Below are 21,901 nucleotides of genomic sequence, written 5' to 3' on the forward strand. Positions count from 1 at the left end.
TTCTACTTGTCTCTTTTTATAGAATTGAAGAAATACAATATGTTTTTTCTTCATTTAATTTAAATATTAATGCTATTTTAGTGGTTAGAATTTAATTCTTTTCTGCTTAATTTTATTAAATTCAAGTCCAAACATATTTTTAATTTTAAAATTATTTTATTGATTAAAATTTTTTTGTTTTATAGCTATTTTCTAAATATTAAAAGGCTTACTCAAATTAAATAAAATAGAAAAGCTGTTTTCAAATTTTGAGTTATTGCCATTTTTTTATTTTATTATGGTTTTATCTATTATTTATTCTAAATTAAAATAATAAAATTTAGTAAAATTTATAAAGCCAATCTAATAAATTTATTATTTTTTAAAATATAAAGTTATAAATAAATAATACAAATTAGAATTTATTTTATTATTCAATTAATACTTTTTATTTTAAAAGATTTACAGATTTTGCTATTTTAATCAATCAAGCAACTTCTTAGAATTTTATATATTAATAAAAAAAACTAATTTCTAATCAAGTAAATGATTAAATGTCTACTAAGGCTCACTCTAAGAGTCTGTTTGATAACTATTTTTGAAGTTAATAAAGTTGTTCTCTTTCTACTATTTTGTTCATACTAGAATACAGATCTTCAGGACCATCCATAGTATATTCACCATAAAAGTAGTTTTATTTTAACAAATCACCAAACCAAATATGGTTTTCACACCACATATCTTGAAAAGGAATATTTTAAAATTCAAACCATTAGGGCCTCATTTCTTCAGATTCTTATATTGAACCTTCATATTCACTAATGATAAACTAATGAGATAAAATTATCATCTTAAGTTTTGGTAGTGTGTATTTTATTAATCCAACAAACTTTAATTTAGTAGGAGTGATATTACATTCTTCTTACATTTCTCTTATTGCACCTTATAAAATTGTTTCATTTGAATCTACTTTGCCTCCAAATCCATTCCATTTTGCAATACCAAAACCTCTCTTTTTAAATCCAAGTAAAACTTTGTTTTCCTATATGAGATAGCAAGTAGTGCAGTTTTTAAAATCAAAATTCTCTTGGCTGTTATTCATTACGCTATAATCAAAATTATGTTCTGAGTTATATATATATATATTTAAAACTATAATTATAGTTTTTTATTTAAATTAATTTGATCTGCATATATATACATACAACTAGAACTATTAAAAGCAGCAATTATAAATTTAACTAAATATTAAAAAGATATTATTTTTAAACATTTTTAAATATTATGCTTAAGATTCCTAAAACAAACACAACCAATAAATAAGAGAAATAATCATAATTTAATTAATATATTAACGATGAATTGATAAATATCAAATGTAATAACTAAAATTTAGTTGGCTTTAGTTGTTAAAACATTTTTTTCTTATACTCTCTCTTAATCCATAACTTAGCATATTGAATCCAAGTAATACTTTGTTTTCTTTAATTAAATAACAAGTATTTAGTGTAGTTTTTATATTTTAAATTATCCAAATGATGATTGATTATTAGTTTATAAAAAATGCTGGCATTTTTGTTTTAGTAAAAAAATTAGATAGATTCCATAATAAGATGGTTTTTATAATATCTTTAATTTTCTAAAAATAATTCAAATGGTTAGCTAGATATATGAAAAAAATATATGATAATTTTTAAATATTATTTATTTTGAAATTTAAATACTTGATATTCAAACATTTAGCTGATGAATTCTAAATTAGTTATTTGTAAATAAAATTCTAATAGATACTGATATTTATTTATATGCTTATTTATGTCTTTCTTAAGTACTGAATTTAAAAAATATTATAATTTTTATCTTTATTATATTTATGAACAATTTTTATAAGAAATTATTATCTACTATATTTTTTCTAGTTATTAATAATGAACTCCAATATAAATTCTTTTAGTATCTAAAATATTGACTGATTGTAAATGGTTTTGTAATGAAAAGTAAATAAAGTGAATTGATGAAGATTTGCAGTATATATACAAATACAAATTGATTTTAATATAAATAATTAATTATTTTTTAATAATATAAAGTATATCTATTAAATATACTAACTAATTAGATTGGTTATTTTAATTAATAGCTTTTTTCATAGAAATCTATAATACCAATATTTTAATTGAGCATATAATTGATTGATTGTTTGTTTGTTTGTTTGTTTTTTTGCTTATTTATTATGTTGTATAAATAAATTCCTTAAAGTTAAACTCATTAACAAAATGTTGTATGGCTAATATATAAATTAACGCATTTTCGAGGGAGGAAAAAGTAAGTAATTTAAGAATACTATGAAATCTTATATTTTTTCTTCTTCTTTATTTGTTTGTTTGTTTGTGTGTTTAGCTCAAAGGGAATGAAATATTTTTGATTGAAGTTTTGATAATTTTAAATTGAATAATTAAAGAATGATTTTCATTTAATTTATAAGGGTGAGTTCTTTTATTAGTTATTTTTTATTTATCCTGGTTGGTCAGTTATTGTTATATTATCAACAAAACTGCTATTTTATGTAGGAGGAGCGGGTATTAGAAGTTTTAAGTAATCAGAGAATTAAAGTTTGAATTTATTTTCTTCGTCCTCCTCTTATTCATTTTAGTTTACATTATTATTGATATTGAATAACGCAAGTATCTCTTCCTTTAATAGTTTTATGTAACATTAAGAATAGTTGATTCCTTCTCTTTTCAGGCAGTTGCCAATATCCTCTTTTAAAATGACACCTTTCTTTTGAGTGTCAATATAATTAAATATTTTTTATTGGTAATCTTCATTAATCAGAATATTTCTATCAATATTTGCTTCTAAGAATTGGGTGTATTCAATGTATTCATCCATTTTAGTGTTGATTTATCCCACCTTTGATATAGAAGACTCAGACATGTTGCTTACTATTTTTTGAATTTCAGCAACAGATTAATTGTAACCAAGACTCGTCATTGATTTTTAAAGAGTTGCTGTATTAATGATGCCTTCATTGTTGTAATCAATGGCTCTTTATATAATAAATACATTTTTTATTATAATTTAATTGTAATAATTATTTTACCTGAAAACTCGAGTCAGATCTTTGATGAATGAATTATTTGAAAACATTTTATGGTAGAGATGAATGTAAAGACGCTAGAAGGGAGTTAATTTTTAGGGGTATGACTTAAGATTGTTGATGTGCTTAAGTTATACTATTCTTCCTTAATCATATTAATGAGTATTTTACATTTTAAACCATGGATGTTTGAGAGCAGATGACATGTCAATTCTTTTATTTGGATCCACACAAATCATTTTGGTTATAAGATCTTTCGCTTACTTAGAAATAGTAACTTCGTCTCTGAATTCAAAATTTCCTTTTCTTATTTATTCAAATATCTCTGTGTCATTTCTTCCTGTAAAGGGAAACTCTCCATAAAGTATGCAGTACAGTATTACTCCAAGACTCCAGATATCGCAACGTTTGTCATAATTTTGAGTAAGGACTTCAGGAGCAATATATTGAACAGTTCCTACTATAGTTTACATATTGTTTGACTTAGAAGAATAATTTGATTAAGGAGTATAAATAGATAAGCGCGATTGCTCTAATTTGTAGTTTTCATTCAGTTAGTATTTTATCATTTCAAGTTAGCTATTGTATTGCTTTGATAGGCCAAAGTCTATCATTTTCAGTTCTGACTAATCTCTCGTAAAAAGAAAATTTTCAGGCTTTAAATCTCTATGAACTATTCCTAGTTCATGTAAATATTTGACTGCTGATAACATCTAAGACATAACCTAGCTAGCCATTTACTCTGAAAATCTTTTTTATTCTAAGACTAGTTATAGTAATTATCCTCCATCACAATTCTATAAAATAAATAAATGATTGAATTGATAAATTTAAATTTATGTAGAAATAATTAACTATGTAAAGAAAGCGATTTGTTATATTAGAAATTTTTAAAGATTACAATTCACTTTATCGACTCTTTGTTGCGTTATGATAAAAATAGATGAAAGACAGATATATGCTTGTAATATTGTACAATCATGTGAATGATTTATTATAATTTATCTAAATTAAATGCCTTCTCAAATAAGCAGTATTCTTTCTTTAGTTGGGGAAAAAACTTTTTTATCAAAATATTGCACTTATGATGTTCAAATTTGATTATTATAATCAGAGAAGACGTATTATCCTTTGTTATTTTATAAGGTAGTTAATCAAATATCGTATCAAACAAACTAACAAGCAAGATAAATTATTTATTTAAAATTTTATAAGTACTATTTTTAGCTGTTTATTTAAAATTGTTTGGCTTAACAAAAATGTTTGTGATAGATACATACTAAAAGAAATTGCTCTTGATATTTTCAGTCAATTTTTTTGAAAATTCTTTTTGGTAGAGAAATTTTACATCAAAGTAGCATGTTTTGTGTATTTAATGAACTTTAAATCTTATTTATTTTGAAAAATTTACTATCAACTTTTAGAAACAAAAAACCTTTTAATGAATAGATAAACTCTTCAGATTTTAATCAGAGGAAAAGAAATAGAAAATCCAAAATTAAGATAAAAATTGAAATTTATTCAGATTTGCAAAGTTATTTTTGTCATGCTAAATAATAAAGTGATAGTTGACCATTTACTTATTTTGCTTGTTGAATTACTTTTATGTAGAAATTTTTTATTGCTTTTAAAAGAAACAAATTGAAATTGTATCTTTAATAGATTATTAAAGGCAAAGTAGAGTTATTCAAAATAATATTTTGCTTTCTTTTTAGCTAGTTATTTTTGTAAATTAATTTAATTATTTTAATACCTCCATAACCAAGTAAAAATGTTTATCATCCTGGTAGCATTCATAGAGTTTTGCAATGTTTGGATGGTCCAGTTGGCGAAAGATGCTAACTTCTCTATAAAGCCAGTCAAAATTTTTTGTATCTCCTCCTGCTTCTTTGGATATACACTTTACTGCAAACCTTTTTGAAGGGTTGGAAATTAAACTTGCTTCTTTTACTGTACCAAAAGTTCCTTTGCCTTGAATGAATATAAATAAGTATATATAAATTATTTAAATAACACAAATCAAATTTAAAATAAGTCTATATCAATATAAATGATGTAGATTTTAATAGAACCAGATTATTTATTGCTCTGAAATTGAAAAATTACACAGAGAATATTTTTCTAATGCAAAAATAAATAAAAAGCAAGCTTTCTTTACCTAAAACTGTATCTGAAATGTTATAAACGTTTTTGATATTTTCAGTGGTTATAAAGCACCCTAGCGAATCGCTAATTGAAGAATCGATGCAGATTTTTTTGTTCTTCCTCACTTCTGCTGCGCTGTTTGTCAAGGAGTTCTTTTACCCATCAAGGAGACATTCTTGAATGAGCTTATCGGGCTTTTGATTCTAGTTAGCTGTAGCAGCTGCATAGTTTTTAGATTTATCTGTAGTTTAGACATCCTTATCCTCTATTCTATGAGTTTTTTTAGGTTTACCATTAATACAAGCTTAGCCCATGTCTTAAAATCAGCTATAAACTATTTACTTAACAGTATAAATTAAATCCCTTTTGTCTTAGTATGATATGATGATAGAATAACTAAGTGTTTGCTAGTTTATTCTCTGCTTGATTCCTCTTTTTTTTATAGCTTTTATATACTATTATTATAAATATTATTAAACTTATTGAATTTTTTATGTATGTATTAAATATTTTTAATTAAAAGAATTATCATAATTAATTTAGTGATTCATATCGATTATATTTGCTTATTTGTAATATCTTGATTGATTTCTTCTTAGTTATTAATTGTGTATTTAGCTATCTATCTATCTATCAATCAGTCAATCTATTTATTAATCTATTTATTAAATGTGAATAACACAAATTTTTTCTAATATTTATATGCATTTTATTGAATCCCTTGCATTTTGAAGCTTAGTTGAAATTTTATACATTTACCAAACATTAAATCTATTAACTTGTTTATTTATTTATTGCTCTATGCAGAATGTAAATTTTTTATTTATTTTCTTCAACTTAAAATTCATTTCTATTTTATCAAAGTCAAACACAAATAAGCATTTTATTGATATATTTATTGTAAATACTTTTTACTTCTGGTCTGTTTCTGTACTCATGTTAATTTGAAAAATTAAGAAATAGATAATTAGATTGTTTATTTCCTTCTAAAAACATAAAAAATATTAAAATTTACTTACACAAAAAAATATGCGGTAAGCAGTTAACTTAAAATGCATTTAAAAAATCGCATTATTCAATTAATTTTAGTTTAGAAACAATAATCTTGGTAATAAAAGTAAATAGGTAATGAATCTATTGAATCTAAATTAGCTTAAAACATCTCTAATTGAAAATAAGATATATCTATTTAGTTTAAAGTTTTTTTTATTGTTTTGTCTATTATTGTAAGTAAGACAAAATATTCTAATCAAGATGATGTATATTACATACAATAATTCGTAATACTTAATTTTTATAGAATACATTTCAAACAGTTGATTGCATAATATAATTAAAACTTGTAGAATAATAAAGTTAAGTACATGTTAAGTGTACAAACAAGTTAATCAAAAAAAAATAAATTTTTTTTCTCTTTCAAGAATTAAAAATTTTATCTATTCCTAATGTAAAATTTTCTTATTGATATTATAATAAAAATATTCTAATCTAATAATAAATAAACATATTAAGAAAATTTAAGTGCTTTGATTAATTTATTCTAAAAATTAGACCTTTAACAAATAAAATTATAGATAAAAATAAATAACAAAAACAGTAATTTTATTTATTTAATTATGTGTACAAGATATTAACAAATTATTATTAATAAGTGCTATGAGGTTTGTAAAGAATATCAATTTAATTCTGATTTTATATCTGCAGCAAAAATAAAATCCTTTAAATTTTGGCATGTAGTAACTATACTTTAATTTAAATAAGTAAATCTTCTGTCTTTCATATAAGCATCTAACTAACTCTTCTCTTTAACTGTAATCTATATTTTTAAATATATAATTAGTTCTAGAATTAATCTACAATAAATTATTTTTAGATAATTTCTTTTCAATCGAATTTTTTCTGATCTTATTGCATAGAAAAATTAAAACAAAAGAAAAACTCTGGAACAGTCTTACTTTAATTCAGCTATATTTTATTGTAACTAAAAAACGAAAAAATTATTTGAATTTCTAGAATTATTCATTATTGTTTTATTTTTATTTAAAAATGATTTGCATTTTTTCTAAAAATAGTTATTGATCTATAAATGCTTTTAAAGGCTATTAAAAAATATATTTTCTATAATTTTAATTTTCAGAGGTTTTATAATAGGTATTAATATTAAAATTATTATTTTTTATCCTTTTTATAGTATATGCCTGATCTTGCTGTTTAAAATAGTTATAAAGAAATTAGAATTACTCTTCTAGAGGTGTTATAAAGATAAGTTATGCACATCGGGAATACCCTAGAATTATTTAAATAAGCAATTTAAAATCTGTACTTTAATTCATATAAATATATTTACATAAATGCAATAGGCGAATTGCATAAAAAGAATATAAGGTGGCATAAGGGAGTCATATAAAATAATCTGCTTTCATCATGGCACAACACAGCAATAAGAATTAAACTTATTAGGAAACCTATTTAAACTAAGAATCTAAGATTTCTATGCATTCCACAACTTTAAATAATTTAATCAAAATATTAACTTAGAAATAAATTGCTTATTTGAAATAAAATTATTACATAATTCCATAGATCCATAAAAAGCAGAAAAAGTAAAATCCGTATTTCAAAACAGGCCAGTCATCAAGTTTTGATCCAAAATCATCAGTTTTATTATATAAATCAATTGAAGCAGCCAAACTTGTTCCCATCCAAATTAACCCTAAAAAATATTAATAATGAAATTTAATAAAAAACTTCAAGATAATTTGGTATTATTTCAATAATATTTTGAGTAATATTTTCTGAATTTAATATTTTTTATTTTTTTACCAACTAAAGTCATGGATGTTAGGAAGTAAACGAAATATTTGTAGTTTCTTGCTCCAACACAATTTCCAATAAAATAGCAATGACTTTTTTAATAAACAAAAAAATTTATTTCAATATGTAGTAAAGTATGAAATTTTGATAACATTTTATCTATATCAAATCCACTTTTTTTATGAATCTCTATTTTTAACTAAATATTTATTTATCAACTTGTTTTAGTATTATTATGATATTTTTTATATAGAATATAATATGTTATCAGTCTTTTTATTAAATTTCAACTAATATTATTACTGGTCGTAGCCTTTTACGCAGTAATCACATCTAGGACAATGAGAAGCTTTGGGAGGACGAATGATCTTACAGGTAGCGCAATATCTCTATGTGTAAAATTATATGGGTTGCTCATGCTTAATTTACTCTATAAAAGCACCTCCTTAATGATCATAATCAATTTTATACTTTATATCTGCCTTTTTCTATTGAATTATAATGAATAAAAAAAACTAATTTAACTTTATTAATTTTTACAGGTTCTTCCTTCTTATTTTATTAAGGTTCTACGATGTTTATCTCTTTTAAATTATCTTTATGATGTTCTTCTGGATTTTCTGGTTGATATTTTTAATCAGCTTTTGTTGAGTCTAAACTACTTTCTTGAGATTGCTATTCCTTTTCTAAATCTTTAAATGGATCCTATTCAATATTTCCTTTAGGAATGACTCCTGGTTCGGTTGTTATACATCTGATATAGCTGTATGCAAACCAAATATTAAATACAATGCTTAAATAAACAAGGTAGTCAACATCGAAAGTCTCTAATGTGTATCTACCAACGAAAGTATAATAGTACACTTTTTTATTTTAAAACAAATTATGAAGAGCTATGTGATTTTTTGTATTTATTTTTATTACATGTTGAAAGAATCAACCAACTTCCTACAAAAGTTACATTCCACTTATCACCTGAATTGAAAAGCCAGATATTTCTATTTAGATTTACAAACAATTCATTAAAATACCTATTTATTTTTTAATAATCTCTTTACCCTAATTTCAAAATTGGCTTTTTTTCAATTGGTTTTCTCTATCTGGTTCTTCTGCCACTGCTGCTTGGTTAATTTTACTATTCTTCAACTTGCAACATATTAGTGCTGGGATTTGCCATTTAGTATCCCAGGGATTCGTACTTAACATCCATTCCTAATAAATCTTGCTTTATTTATATATATTATTTAATAGATCTTTTAATTAACTATTTGCTTTTAAATTATATTTTAACAAACTTTTCAATAGAAGCAATTATATCCAATTAAATTATGACGCCTTTTATTATTTATCAGCCTCTGTAAATTTTAAAGCATAAATTTACATATCACTAATTAAAACAATACTTTTTACTCTTTCTCAACAAGAATGCATAAAAACTAAGATGAAATATAGTTTTCTGGGTTCCTTATCTATGTTATTATTACTTGATATTTGATACAAAATAGCTATTTTGTGTACCAAATTAATAATTTGAGCTCCAAAATTTTTCTAAATTCTTTTGCTTGCTTACTTCTTTAAAAATCATCCTAATTTCTAATTCAAAGATTTCTGCAAAAAAAAATTTTTTGATCAGAATTTATCTTTGCATATTTTCAAAGAATTAATAGTGAAATAAATCAAAAGCTAAAATAATTAATTCTAAAGATATATTTTGAAGTAATTTAGATGAATTTATTATATAAGATCTATTTCTGCAATTTTAAATCAAATGGTAAATATAAAAACAAATAAAATTTTAGTATTCAAATAAAAAATCATTAAAACAAATTATGTTTATTTAAAATACCTTAAATCTTCATGAATTCTCAATTACTCCCAACTCAAATTCCAAACGACCCTTATAGTAATAATTAATTAATTTACTTTAAATTTTTTAGGAAATGTGGTTAGAATTAATGAGGATTTACAGTATAATAATTTGTAATCCATAGACTGTTTAAAGTATTTATTTAATTTTAGATAAGTATAAAATTTTTTTTGAAGACAAATATTGAATAAATAAACTATAATACAATCATTTTGTTGAAATATACTATCTCTATATTATTATTTTTGATAATGGCTAAAACAGTTGCTTTTGAACATAAAATATTGTCTTTGATCAATTTAGCTCTATCTATAGAAAAAGGTAAAATCCTTTTTTAAGCTCTTTTTATCGAATGACTAATAAAGTTTAAATTATAAAATAAATCCTTAATTGATATTTTAAGAATAGTTTATTTATTTATTATATGTGGAATACAAATTTAGGTATTAAATTGAGAAAGTAGAATTTAGATGTTTTTAAATTAAAAATATTAATATCATTTAATTTAATAGCTTCTGAATCTTTTATATTTGCATTTGTCTACAAATTATTAAAATCATTAAAATTCTAAATAATTAAAAACTTAAATTAGTAAAAGATTAAGATGAAAAGAAAGGCAAGATTAAATTTTAGTACTGACTATTTACCTATAGGCTAGCATTAAACTAGTAAGAGAGTACATAGAGAAACTGAAGAGGATGATGAATAGCAAAATAAAACTAATTGTGATAGGTTATAGGAAGAATAAAGTAATTAAAATCATACTTAAGGTGAAGAAAATAATATTTAGATTGACTAAGATAAACCTTTAAGAGAAAAACGAGCAATTTAGGATGATTCAAGCAAAGTAGAATCAGTTGAAGAAATTATTTAAAGAAAATTATCAACAAATCCAATAAATTTAATCAAACAAGGTAAAGAAAATTAATATGGAAACTTTAGAAGCTACTATGATCACAGATACGAAAAGAAATGGAGTGATCCAAGATTAAAGGTTTTAGATAGAAATTGGTTTTTAAACAAGGAAGTTCTAGATATAGGATGTAATGATGGGTCCCTGACATTACTGATTGCAATAAAGTACTTTCCATTTAAAATAGTTGGAATTGATATTGATTTCAATCTGATTAATAAAGCTGTAGGTAATTATAATTTGTTAGAAAAGGAGTAGTCTAAATGCAAAAGCAGCTGCAACGAACACAGTGAGGATAATAATAGCTCTTAGAATTAGTAAGATAACTATAAAAAAATTAAAGATAAACTGAGTAAGATCCCTAAAAGTTATTTAATTGATAGGAGTAAATAAAATGAAAAATTAAAAGAGATGTTTCTCAAAAAAAATGCTGACAACATATTATAAAATCCTGATTCTAATCACTTTTAAATGGAACTTGAAAAGCCATAAGGTCATACAAATTTAATTGGCAATAATGATAGCTTAAATAACAAAGATAATTTAACTGAAAATATTTAAAATATCTAATAAAATTTGATATTATCTGAATTTAATAATGAATAAGCATAAACAGAAGATAAGAAATAAATTTAATGTTAAAATAACGAAGAGGTTATCAAAGTTTAACAAGAAGATAGTCTTAAATAGTTAAACTAAGAAAATTAATTAGAGAAGGATAAAGATTAAAAATTCAATGAGAGTAATGTTAAAATTTAAGAGGAATCTTAAACATTTGAGTAATAAACTGAATGTAAATAAAATTAGAATTTGAATAGTTAAGTTGATGATAATTAGTAAGAAAAAAAAGATGAAGACACTGAAAATATAAAAGATGAAACAAATAATTTAAATAAAGAACTAACTTTAGAATAGCAAAATAATGTTAGCAGCGAACACACATAAGTTTAGTAAGAAGGAGATAACCAAATTTAAAGTTTTCCTTAGTAGATTGTGATTAAAAGAAGATTTCCATAAAATACAAAATTTAGATTAGAAAATTATGTTGAGAGTACTGAGCTTACTGAGAAGTTTGATACCATTTGCTGCTTTTCTACTACAAAATGGATTCACTTAAATTTTGGTGACTAAGGTATAAAGAGACTATTTGATAAAGTGTATAGGAGTCTGAGAGTTAATGGAATTTTTATTCTTGAACCATAAGAGTGGAGATCATATAAAAAGAAATAAAGTTTTAGTGAAGAATTTAGATAAATACTCAAATCAATCAAGTTGCATCCAGGAGAATTCAAGCAACATTTATTGGAAAATTACAAATTTATCTTGGAAAAAGAAATTATACCTGAGCTCAACAGTAATAAGGTTCCTGCCTTTTTCAAAAGAGTTGTCTATGTTTTTAGAAAAGTTGAATGAAATTAAAATAATGCAAACCATTTTACTTTATTTAAAATTGAATAAATTTCTATTTATTTTTCAATATATTAATAAATAAATAAAAAATATTTATTTTTATCTCTTGTGTTGTCTACTTTAAAAGTAAAATACTTAAATAAATACAGTATATTATATATATTTCGTTTAATTTCATTAAACTAAGAAATTTGAAAGCTAAACAGATGATATTAAATATATTTTATACTTCTTGGCTGATTAATAAAGACAATCTATTAAGAGTAACTTTTAGTAGCTTATTTTAGAAAATTATAAAATAAATATATTCAATTTTAACTATTATAATTGTATTCTATCTTAAAAATTATATAATTTTTTTGGTTTGTTGGCTAAGTCATTTTATAAATCTATCGTTAAAAATAAACATATAGAAATGAGTTTTGATTAGTTTTTTTGGGATTAAAGTAAACTGTCTATCAGCAGAACAAATCCTATTTATTTAATTATCTGCTTTATTATTATTAATTTATTAATAACTAAAAATTAAAAGATATCCAAGAACTTCTAGTTCGTAATTTATTATTAATTTTGCAAATATCAAAAATGAGTGACAGCGAAGAAAGCAAAGTTTCTTAAAACGAAAAAAAATAATAGCTTATCAAATAAAATTAGTAAAGAAAATAAAACTTAGAAAGCGCAGATGTTGGTCCTTCTGTTAAGTTATTAAAAAATAGTAATTTGAATTGAATTTATCTGTTTTTTTGAAAAATAATCATCATAAAATAATAGTTGATATTGTTGATGTGCTATTAAAAAATGTTCCAAGTGGAGAAATGTATGAAAAAAGTTACATGCATAGGGAGGTTGTTAATATGAGTAAAGCTTATAAATTAATTTCTAAAAGTATTTAATTTTATTCTTTATATTTTACTTAGTTATAGGAGCTCCTAAAAACGATACGATTATCACAATTAGTGTAGACGGACATGTCAAATTTTGGAGAAAAATTTATCAACTAATTGAACAAATCAAATACTTTAGATGTCATAAAGGTCCAGTAACAGGAGCATGTATTTCTTTGAGTTAAGATTCTCTTATTACTGTTTGTGCTTCTGACTAAACCATGAAGAAATTCGATTTACTGAGCACTGATTTAAATAACTTTTAGAAATTCGATTTTAGACCTGCCACTTGCTAATTTGTTTAGTTAGATGACAGAGAAACAACATACTTATGTGTGTAAATAAATTTATAAACATATTTAAAAACAAATAAATTTTTTATTAAATACAAATTTTAAATTAACTTATAAAAATTTTTTTTTTTTAAAGAAATTTCAAAAATTTTTTATTTTTAAATAAAATCTAGATAAACTTTTGTAGTTTTATTTAGAAATTTAAAATAATATTTGATTTTTTTGAAATATTTTGCTGAAAAATTCATGTTTGTTATTTTAATATATAGGAGTGATTTCGATAGTGGAAAAATTAATGTTTATGATGATGTCAATGAAGAAAAATTAAATTTGGTAAAGACTCTTGAAATACATTCTAATTCAGTTAGGTTCTTGTTCTTTAATAAAGAATACGATTGCTGTGTTAGCATTGATAAAGGAGGATTTATTGAAATTTGGGACCCAAAGACTTTTGATTTTCCTGAGAATAGTAAGTTCAAGTTCAGCTCTAAGCTTTAAACAGATTATTTCGAGTTATTGAAGAAGTAAGTTGTACCCTTAGGAGCTTGTTTGTCTAACAATGGCTAATATTTAGCTATTTACGGCAGTGATAAGCAAATTCGTATTTTTAATTTTAAGACAGGCAAAATAATTCACACTATTGATGAAAGTGACAAGCGTATTTAAGAAATTTAAGATAATGATTAAGATCCAGAATACAAATTGCATAAGTTAGATAAATTTGCTTTCAGTAGACGTATGGCTACAGAGAGAGAAACCGAAAAAATATTTGATCCTACAAATTTGGAAGCCAATAGCATTTCCCTTTAATTTGACGAAAACAACGAAATGTTAGTTTACCCAACACTGGTTGGTATTAAATACTACTCTTTGTCTAAAGCAAAAATAGTCTAAGTTTAAGGTAAAAACGAACAAGAACGCTTTCTTAAATTATTCCTCTATCAAGGTAAGCCCATGAAAAATCCAAGCAACACTGGTGGTTCTTAAAAGCTTGCATCAGACCCTCTACTCATAGCTTCTGCATTCAAGAAAAATCGTTTCTATTTGTTTTCAGGTAGAGAACCTGAAGATTAGCAAGATAAGATTTTATCAAGAGATGTATTAAATGAGCGTCCTTCAAAAGAAGAACAATAAATGGCATCCTAACTTCTAAGTTAGCAACAAGAAAAGAAAAATAACTCAACAGCTAGCTCCGCAAGAATAGAAACCACATAAGGTGACATTGAAGTAGAGCTCTATGATAAATTAGTACCAAAGACAGTAGAAAACTTTGTAACTCATTCTAAAAATGGCTACTATAATAATCTCATTTTCCATAGAGTTATACCTAATTTCATGATTCAAACAGGTTGTCCTAAAGGTGATGGAACAGGAGGTAAAATAAAATAAAAAAATAAATAATTTTAAAAAAATTAATTTGCTAATAAATGAACGAAAAATTAGTTCTATGAATAGCTTTTTAAGAAGCATATTTGTTCTAGTTAAAAAATAACTAATTTATTTTTAAAATTTTAGGAGAGTCAATTTGGGGTGGCGAGTTTGAAGATGAGTTTCATCCTAAGCTTAAGCATGATAAAGCAGGCACTCTTTCTATGGCAAATGCTGGTCCAAATACAAATGGATCCTAATTTTTCATAACATGCAATCCAACTGAGTGGTTGGATAATAAGGTATATTAATTGTAAAAACTATTTTATATTTAAATTTTAATGAATTATAAAAAGCACACTGTTTTTGGAAGAGTTACAAAAGGAATGGATATTGTTTAATAAATTGCTACAGCAAAAAAAGATAAATTTGATAGACCTTTAAAAGATATAAAAATTAGAACTATTGTGATTATATCCTGATTTTTAAAGTAATTGATTTAAGTAAAATAAGAAATTAAGTATTAAAGTTACATATAATCAAATTAATTTTATTTTCTTGTATATTTATTTTTAAATCAATCTTAAGTAACATAAAAATCTTTACAATAACTATCTAAGTATTTTTATATTATATTTCGCTTATTATTATTTACTTACTGCCTAGTAAATCTAGCTAGGCTCTTTTTAATATAATTAAAAAAAAATACTATCTGTTTTAAATCAATTTAAGGTTACATGCAAAAGCTTTGTAAGATTTTATACTTTTATTTGTAGAGAGCTTACTTTCCAAATAATTATTGCATCTTATAAGGATAAAAGGTTTAAGTTCTGTAAAAGCCTGTATATATAATTAGATGACTTTAGTTGGTTTATAAATCATACAAATAATAATAAATTGATTAAGATTTTCTAACAAAAAAAACATTAGAAATACTGAAAATTATTGAAATTATTAAAAACAATTAAAAGGAAAATTAAACCAAGAAACAAGCCATAGCTTTTTTAAAAATATGTCAATGGACTAATCTATATTAGGTTAACTACAGATCATCTAAAACTTTAAAATGATGACAAGTGGTAATTTTGGAGATTTCAATTCAAGATGCTCACTTCAAAGCTTTAAAAATATTTTTATTTGCAAAATAGGTGCTTTCTTTATTAAACATCACAGATTTACTTGTCCTAAGTTGAGATTTATATGGGTTACAGAAGATATAAAGGAGATCTGTTGGAGTGAACCTAAAAGCTAGAAACAGAAAGTTTCTGGAAAAATAAGGGTAGAAGTAATATACTTTCATTTTTGCTAAAAAAGTTTTTTATAACTATATTTTTTTTGTTTTTTAAGGAGATCACAAATGTAAAGGTAGGAGCTGTAAAATCTAAAACACTACCAAAAGAAGAAATGAGTAAGTTTAATTTAAATAGATAGATAGATAATATTAAATCTTACTGCATATATTATAATTAGACAGAAATAACAACATTATAAGTCTTGTAACAGAGAAAAGAACTCTTGAAATAGAAGCAAACAGCTCAGTAAATAATTTAATATTTTTGATTTAGTCAACATAAGCGTTTACACTCAAAAAAATTTCAGTGGTTCTAAATATTATCTTTTTATAGAACTTTTGAGTGCTTTATATTCAAAAAACTAATTTTTAAATAGATCATATCTTAATACATATTTGAATTTTTATTAGATATAAAGAGATCAGTGGTTAAATTTTATAGAAATTCTGCTTGAAAAGAATGGTATTGCTGCTATTTAAATCCAAAATCATAACTAAAATAATTAATATTTATCCTGATTTGATTGCTGTCTTCATCCGACCAGAAAAATTTCAAAATAATTAATAATTAAATTAATTACATTTTTTCAAATTTTATTCAAATTATAATTAAAAGAAAATTTACACTAAAATAAACTATTAATTAACAATTTATTAATCTACTACTAATCTGTAAATATTTATACTCGTTTCAAGAATTTATATTGTATCCTCTTTTCACTTTTATTCAAGATTTATTCAAACCCATCTAATTAAGTATTAACCATTAAGTAAATCTTCATTTTATTTTCATTTCTCTTCAATATTCTAGTAACCTAATTCATTATTTATTTTTTTTAATATCTTTATTGATTATCTAATTTTTGTTATTTTGGATTGCTTAGAGCTGAAGAAAGAAAATGAAAGGTTAAGCCGATATTTATAAAAAAGGAAAACAATTAAACTAAAATCTATTTATCAGATCAAACCGTTAAAAAGGTACTTTTTCTTACATTTTTTTAAGAAAATAACCGCAGAGACAATAATATTAATTCTAAAAATACTAAAGAAAAGTAGATTTTTTAAAATATTCAATTTTTAATGATTTGATAAAATATTTAATTGTTAATTAATAATTTTAATGATTTTATAAAATATTTAATTGTTAATTAATAATTTTATTATTAAAAATAATAAATAAAAAAATCTTAGAATATTTTGAAAAAAAATCAAGCTAGGCTAATAATTTAGTTAATATTTATTTTTTTTATTTAAACAAGCTAATTTAAAGCGCAATAATTCAAATAAACCGAATAAATTAAATCTAAATTCAATTATTTTAAAATAGAGATTACATTTTAATTATTTTTATGATTAAAATATTTTAGATAAAAAGTAGATTTATTTATTATATTTTTTTTATAATGAATATTTTTTTAGTCTATTTTTAAATGTTGATATATAGATAGAGTGAGGAGATTTTAGAAATAATACAGAATAAATACTAAGTTTTTGTATTACCAAACACTTATATATAAGATAGATAGAAGCTTAAATCATAAGTACTTAGATTAATAGATAGAATTTAAAATAATAAAGAAATTCAGCGAAATTTTCTTGCATATTTAAGAAAGAATGATTAAATTAGCTTAATAGATGAAGAATGCCAACAAAAATATGATGATAGAAGAAGAGGAAGAGTCTATTTAGCATTCAAACAGCAGTGCAAATAGTTAAATGAATGAATAGTTAGCTTAAATCAGCAAAAGCGTTGAACTGTATTCTGTTAACTAAAACCATTTGAATGATTACAACAATACATTAAGTTTTTCTGATTTAAATAATTCCCTCCGCTTGCAACATTCGCATGAGTTAGATTATTAATATTTATAAAGCAGACATGATTAATTTCAATTTTATTTCATTTATTAAATTCACAGAGGGATAAGCAATGAAACTCCTTTTTAGCAAAAAGCATTTAACAAACAATCTAACTTAAAGAAAAGGTAATTGAATCATTTAAAAAATTTTTAGTTTTTTTAAAAAAAATCTCATAAATAGACAATTAAATAAATGGTTTATTTGTGGTATTTTAGGTTTAAATTTTGTTTTTTATTTATTTTATTTCATGCTTTAAATCAATTTAGTTAGAATACCATTTTTAATAGCAAAAAAGGGATTTTAGGAGTATTTGAGAATTAATCTTATTAAAATAGCGAGTGTTCGAGTACCTTAAAGCTATAGAAATTTAAAAGTTTTTGGCATATTAGATTTTCTAAAGATTATTAGGAAATACTAAAACAAAATCTGAATGATGAAAACTGCTTAGTTTATGTCTGCGAACCTTAATTTTATAATAGTCATATTAAATTAAGGGTACTTCTTTAACCATAATAAGGCGTTTTTAGTGGAGCAACTATTAGAGTAATAAAATAATTATTTTACTTAATAAGCAAATAAATTTTCAACACTTAATTTAAATTGTAGATTTATTTCATAGTAACGAAAGACTACCCTTATAAACCTGTTTTAGCATTTGCAGAAGAGTATATTTATCATCCTAATATAAACAATAACACAAAGCAAATATATTGGAAAATACTTGATGACAGAGAATGGAAACCAACATTGACGTAAATAAAATTTTTATATATTTTTTTTTATCAAGCTTTTAAAATAAATAGATTGTATTTCATTATTCTTTAGCTTAAATTTGCATTCATAGAACCTGATCTTACTTTTGTTCCTAATAATATTGAGAATGTGCAATGTGCAGAGCTCTTTCAATGCAACCAATAAGAATTTAGAAGAAAATTTTTAATTTTCTATCAGTCAAATGACACTAGTTCTTTGGAAAAAGATTTATCTAATAAGATGAACCTAGAAGAAAATCATATCGAGGACTCTGAAAGAGAATTCGGAACATTAAACCAATTAGATTATCAATGCAAACCTAGCCATGTTATATAAAATAATATACCAAGGACATTCCAAAATTAGAATCATTTTCCAAATTAACAAAATTAGCATTAATAATTTACAAGCTTAAAAAGTTAAAATATTTTTCATGGTTTTTAAAATATTGACTAACATTTGAATGCCGATAGCTTTGAAAGCAATTTAAAAATATTTGATCCTTCTTCTGCATAAATTTTCCAGAATATAAATTATAATGGTGGAAGTAGCACTTTGAATAAAAATAATCCTTTCTAATCCAGCAATTTCGAAAACATAAACTAATAATAAGAAGGAGATATGAATTATAACTAAAATTTCAACTACTTTCAGCCATAGCCTTAAATAAGCAATTTTGATAACCAAACAAATAAGAATATACTAGATGCTGAATATAATAACTTTGAAAATCACTTAAATATTGCATTTTAAAAGAATTAAACAAATTAAAATTACAATTTTTTCAATAACAATTTAATGAATTTTAACAACAACAACAACAACAACAACAATAATAACAACAATACCAACAACTATATGAATAGTTACTGCTCTTCAATTTCTTCTGCTTCTTCATCAGCCTCTGTAGAATAAGAAAATCAATAAAAAATGGAAGATGAAGCCAATAACTTTAAACAAAGCTCATTCAACAAACTTCACATTTTAACAAGACACCTTTCCTTGGGTCAAAATAGTAGATCCCAAAACAATGAAACAGCTTTAACTCCAACATTAAGAAGTGATAGAGATCATTCCATTAGAAATTAATTTATAAGAGGATCTAATGAGCCTCTAGCAGAAGACTAAGAAGAAGTCTTATTATCAGGAGATTCTAGCAACAACCAATCTAATTACCTTCTAATACAAAATCCTTTCGATTCTACTAAAGAACAAAGCTTTCTCATTACCAGTCAGCTAAACACTACAAGTTGTCAAATGCATCCTAAAAAGAGAAAGTACAAACACAATCAAACACAAGAAGATTCAAATACTTTTGACTTAGGAAAATAAAGTAAGCTAGCTTGAGATGCTGCTCAAAGACTAATTTAACTAATTAACCAGGATTAGATTTTAAATAACTTTCCTCATTTTATGAAATTACAAAAATAAAAAATAAAAACAATAAATAATAAATCAACCATTTTAAACCTAATGTAGCTTATCCAATTTTCAAAATAAATCAAAAAACAAATAAAAATAAATAAATAAATAAAAAAAGTAAATAAATTGTTTTAAAATAAAAATATATTTCAATTAATTCAATATAAATTAATAAAAAATATAAATAAATATTTTAGCTAAAAATTTAAAAACAAAAAACGGAAAATTACTTAATTTAATAGCTAATTGTATATTTTACTCTATTTTCTATTAAAATTCATTCAATTAATTATTCTTTTAACTTATCAGAGCTTATTTATTATTTATTAATTATGCAAAAAATTCAAAATAAATTATTCTTCATCTATTCCAACATTTCAAAAGTGCAATAAACTTTATCAAAAACTTTCAAACATTTTTAATCTAATGAATTCTTAAATAAATATGTTTGAATACATTTTTTAGGTTTATATGCTTTAATCGTACTGAAAACTATACATGATAGTAATTAGTTAAAACCAAAACTGACTTAGAATTTTAAAATAAAAATTGAATATTGGTTGAGAATAAAAAATATTAAGAGGAATTTCTAAAATTAACCTTTGACAAAAAAAATCAAAATTTTTCATTTTAATCCTTAATTTAAAGAAAAAAAAATGAATAATATTAATGAAAATGGAGGTTAAGTTGGAATGTTTTTTTTTAATTTAGAATAATTATAACTTCATCAATTATTAGTGTTTTTTAAAAAAGCTTTTTTATTTTCTTTACCAAAAAACTTTTAATGGAATTCATTAAATTAGTTAACTAATTTATTTTTATACCAATAAAGTTGTTACAAATAGAATATTTAATTTATTTATGAATTTTCATATTATTATGCTTTTGTAATATAGACAATTATGTGAAAATGTTTGTTTACATTTATTTGGTCAAATATTAGAAATAAATAATTGTTTTCTACAACAAGAGAATAAATTTATATTTTAATAGTATATTAAGAAATTAACACGCGTTTGTAATGTGATTTTCTTATGTATTCTAAGAGGACTAATTTTGAATGGAAATGAACAGCTCTTATATTTACAATTTTACAGCCTAACATTTTGATTAAAAAGGTCTTTATTTAATTAAAAAAATATATAAAAAAAAAGTATTAAAATTTTCATTAAGTTTACATAAAAAATTAAGCACAAATTTAGAAAAATGAATGGAGGTAATAAAAAGCAAAACGGCAGCGCTGTTTATAGGGATATAGAAGAATAAAAAGTAGAAGAATTGCAAGAATCAGTTTAGAGTTTGAAATTTCTAGCTTAAGACATAAGTAACCATTTAGATAGCGAAAAGAAAGACCTCTTAAATAAAATGAGTTCTAATTATGAAAATGGCACGTAATCATTGAAAAATGTACTTTCTAAGATCGACGATGTTCTTAAACATGGAGGAGCTTCAAGAACTACATGCTATTTAATTGGAATAATAGTTATTTTTTTCTTTTTGATGTACATTATCAAATGATTACCAAAAAATTAATCATAAAGAGTACCTTAAACTTGATTGAATTTTAAAAACATAACAAAATAAATTTAGCACAAATAGTTAAATATGAAAGCTTTTTTCTATCTATTAATAAAATATCTTTAGCTATAGCGACATAATTAAATTATATTAAAAAGCACTAAAATATATAATAAATTCTATTTATAACTTCACTTATCTGTCATTCCAGTATATTTTTGTAAATATCAATAAATCTCATTTTAAAAAGATTTTCAAAAAATTTACATCAATAATCGATCGCT

At 23.0% G+C, this 21,901-nt stretch overlaps 8 protein-coding genes across 8 annotated transcripts; 5 read left to right on the forward strand and 3 right to left on the reverse strand. All coding sequences in view use genetic code 6, as the record gives it.

Moving 5' to 3' along the window:
• Positions 1–547: 547 nt before the first annotated feature.
• On the reverse strand, positions 548–1,081 carry TTHERM_00075540 (NUDIX hydrolase; the record flags this gene model as incomplete). Its single annotated transcript, XM_001015594.2, has 1 exon — positions 548–1,081. One exon carries the CDS (start codon positions 1,079–1,081, stop codon positions 548–550), a length of 534 nt encoding a protein of 177 aa, XP_001015594.2.
• Positions 1,082–2,448: 1,367 nt separating this feature from the next.
• TTHERM_00075550 (Serine/Threonine kinase domain protein) lies at positions 2,449–5,538 on the reverse strand (the record flags this gene model as incomplete). The annotated part of the gene is made up of 4 exons (XM_001015595.2): positions 2,449–3,028; positions 3,083–3,876; positions 4,833–5,050; positions 5,238–5,538. The coding sequence occupies 4 exons, from the start codon at positions 5,536–5,538 to the stop codon at positions 2,449–2,451; spliced, it is 1,893 nt and encodes a 630-aa protein (XP_001015595.2).
• Positions 5,539–6,899: 1,361 nt separating this feature from the next.
• Positions 6,900–9,248, reverse strand: TTHERM_00075570 (DHHC zinc finger protein; the record flags this gene model as incomplete). Its single annotated transcript, XM_001015597.3, has 9 exons — positions 6,900–7,040; positions 7,466–7,511; positions 7,572–7,730; positions 7,796–7,937; positions 8,048–8,130; positions 8,342–8,526; positions 8,579–8,901; positions 8,963–9,036; positions 9,097–9,248. 9 exons carry the CDS (start codon positions 9,246–9,248, stop codon positions 6,900–6,902), a joined length of 1,305 nt encoding a protein of 434 aa, XP_001015597.3.
• A 1,261-nt stretch (positions 9,249–10,509) lies between these two features.
• TTHERM_00075580 (bicoid-interacting protein) lies at positions 10,510–12,231 on the forward strand (the record flags this gene model as incomplete). Its single annotated transcript, XM_001015598.2, has 1 exon — positions 10,510–12,231. The coding sequence occupies one exon, from the start codon at positions 10,510–10,512 to the stop codon at positions 12,229–12,231; it is 1,722 nt and encodes a 573-aa protein (XP_001015598.2).
• A 582-nt stretch (positions 12,232–12,813) lies between these two features.
• TTHERM_00075590 (peptidyl-prolyl cis-trans isomerase, cyclophilin-type protein) lies at positions 12,814–15,255 on the forward strand (the record flags this gene model as incomplete). The annotated part of the gene is made up of 6 exons (XM_001015599.1): positions 12,814–12,943; positions 13,000–13,086; positions 13,146–13,449; positions 13,675–14,780; positions 14,921–15,075; positions 15,130–15,255. 6 exons carry the CDS (start codon positions 12,814–12,816, stop codon positions 15,253–15,255), a joined length of 1,908 nt encoding a protein of 635 aa, XP_001015599.1.
• Positions 15,256–15,785: 530 nt separating this feature from the next.
• Positions 15,786–17,148, forward strand: TTHERM_00075600 (meiotic cell cortex carboxy-terminal pleckstrin-like protein; the record flags this gene model as incomplete). Its single annotated transcript, XM_001015600.3, has 4 exons — positions 15,786–15,852; positions 15,922–16,058; positions 16,121–16,311; positions 16,476–17,148. 4 exons carry the CDS (start codon positions 15,786–15,788, stop codon positions 17,146–17,148), a joined length of 1,068 nt encoding a protein of 355 aa, XP_001015600.3.
• Positions 17,149–17,413: 265 nt separating this feature from the next.
• TTHERM_00075610 (ubiquitin-conjugating enzyme) lies at positions 17,414–20,024 on the forward strand (the record flags this gene model as incomplete). Its single annotated transcript, XM_001015601.3, has 6 exons — positions 17,414–17,438; positions 17,509–17,914; positions 17,984–18,049; positions 18,212–18,467; positions 18,531–18,676; positions 18,728–20,024. The coding sequence occupies 6 exons, from the start codon at positions 17,414–17,416 to the stop codon at positions 20,022–20,024; spliced, it is 2,196 nt and encodes a 731-aa protein (XP_001015601.3).
• Positions 20,025–21,305: 1,281 nt separating this feature from the next.
• On the forward strand, positions 21,306–21,617 carry TTHERM_00075620 (transmembrane protein, putative; the record flags this gene model as incomplete). Its single annotated transcript, XM_001015602.3, has 1 exon — positions 21,306–21,617. The coding sequence occupies one exon, from the start codon at positions 21,306–21,308 to the stop codon at positions 21,615–21,617; it is 312 nt and encodes a 103-aa protein (XP_001015602.1).
• Positions 21,618–21,901: the final 284 nt, after the last annotated feature.

This window comes from Tetrahymena thermophila (assembly GCF_000189635.1).
Source record: "Tetrahymena thermophila SB210 genomic scaffold scf_8254650, whole genome shotgun sequence".
In the NCBI taxonomy this organism is placed as follows: Eukaryota; Ciliophora; class Oligohymenophorea; order Hymenostomatida; family Tetrahymenidae; genus Tetrahymena; species Tetrahymena thermophila.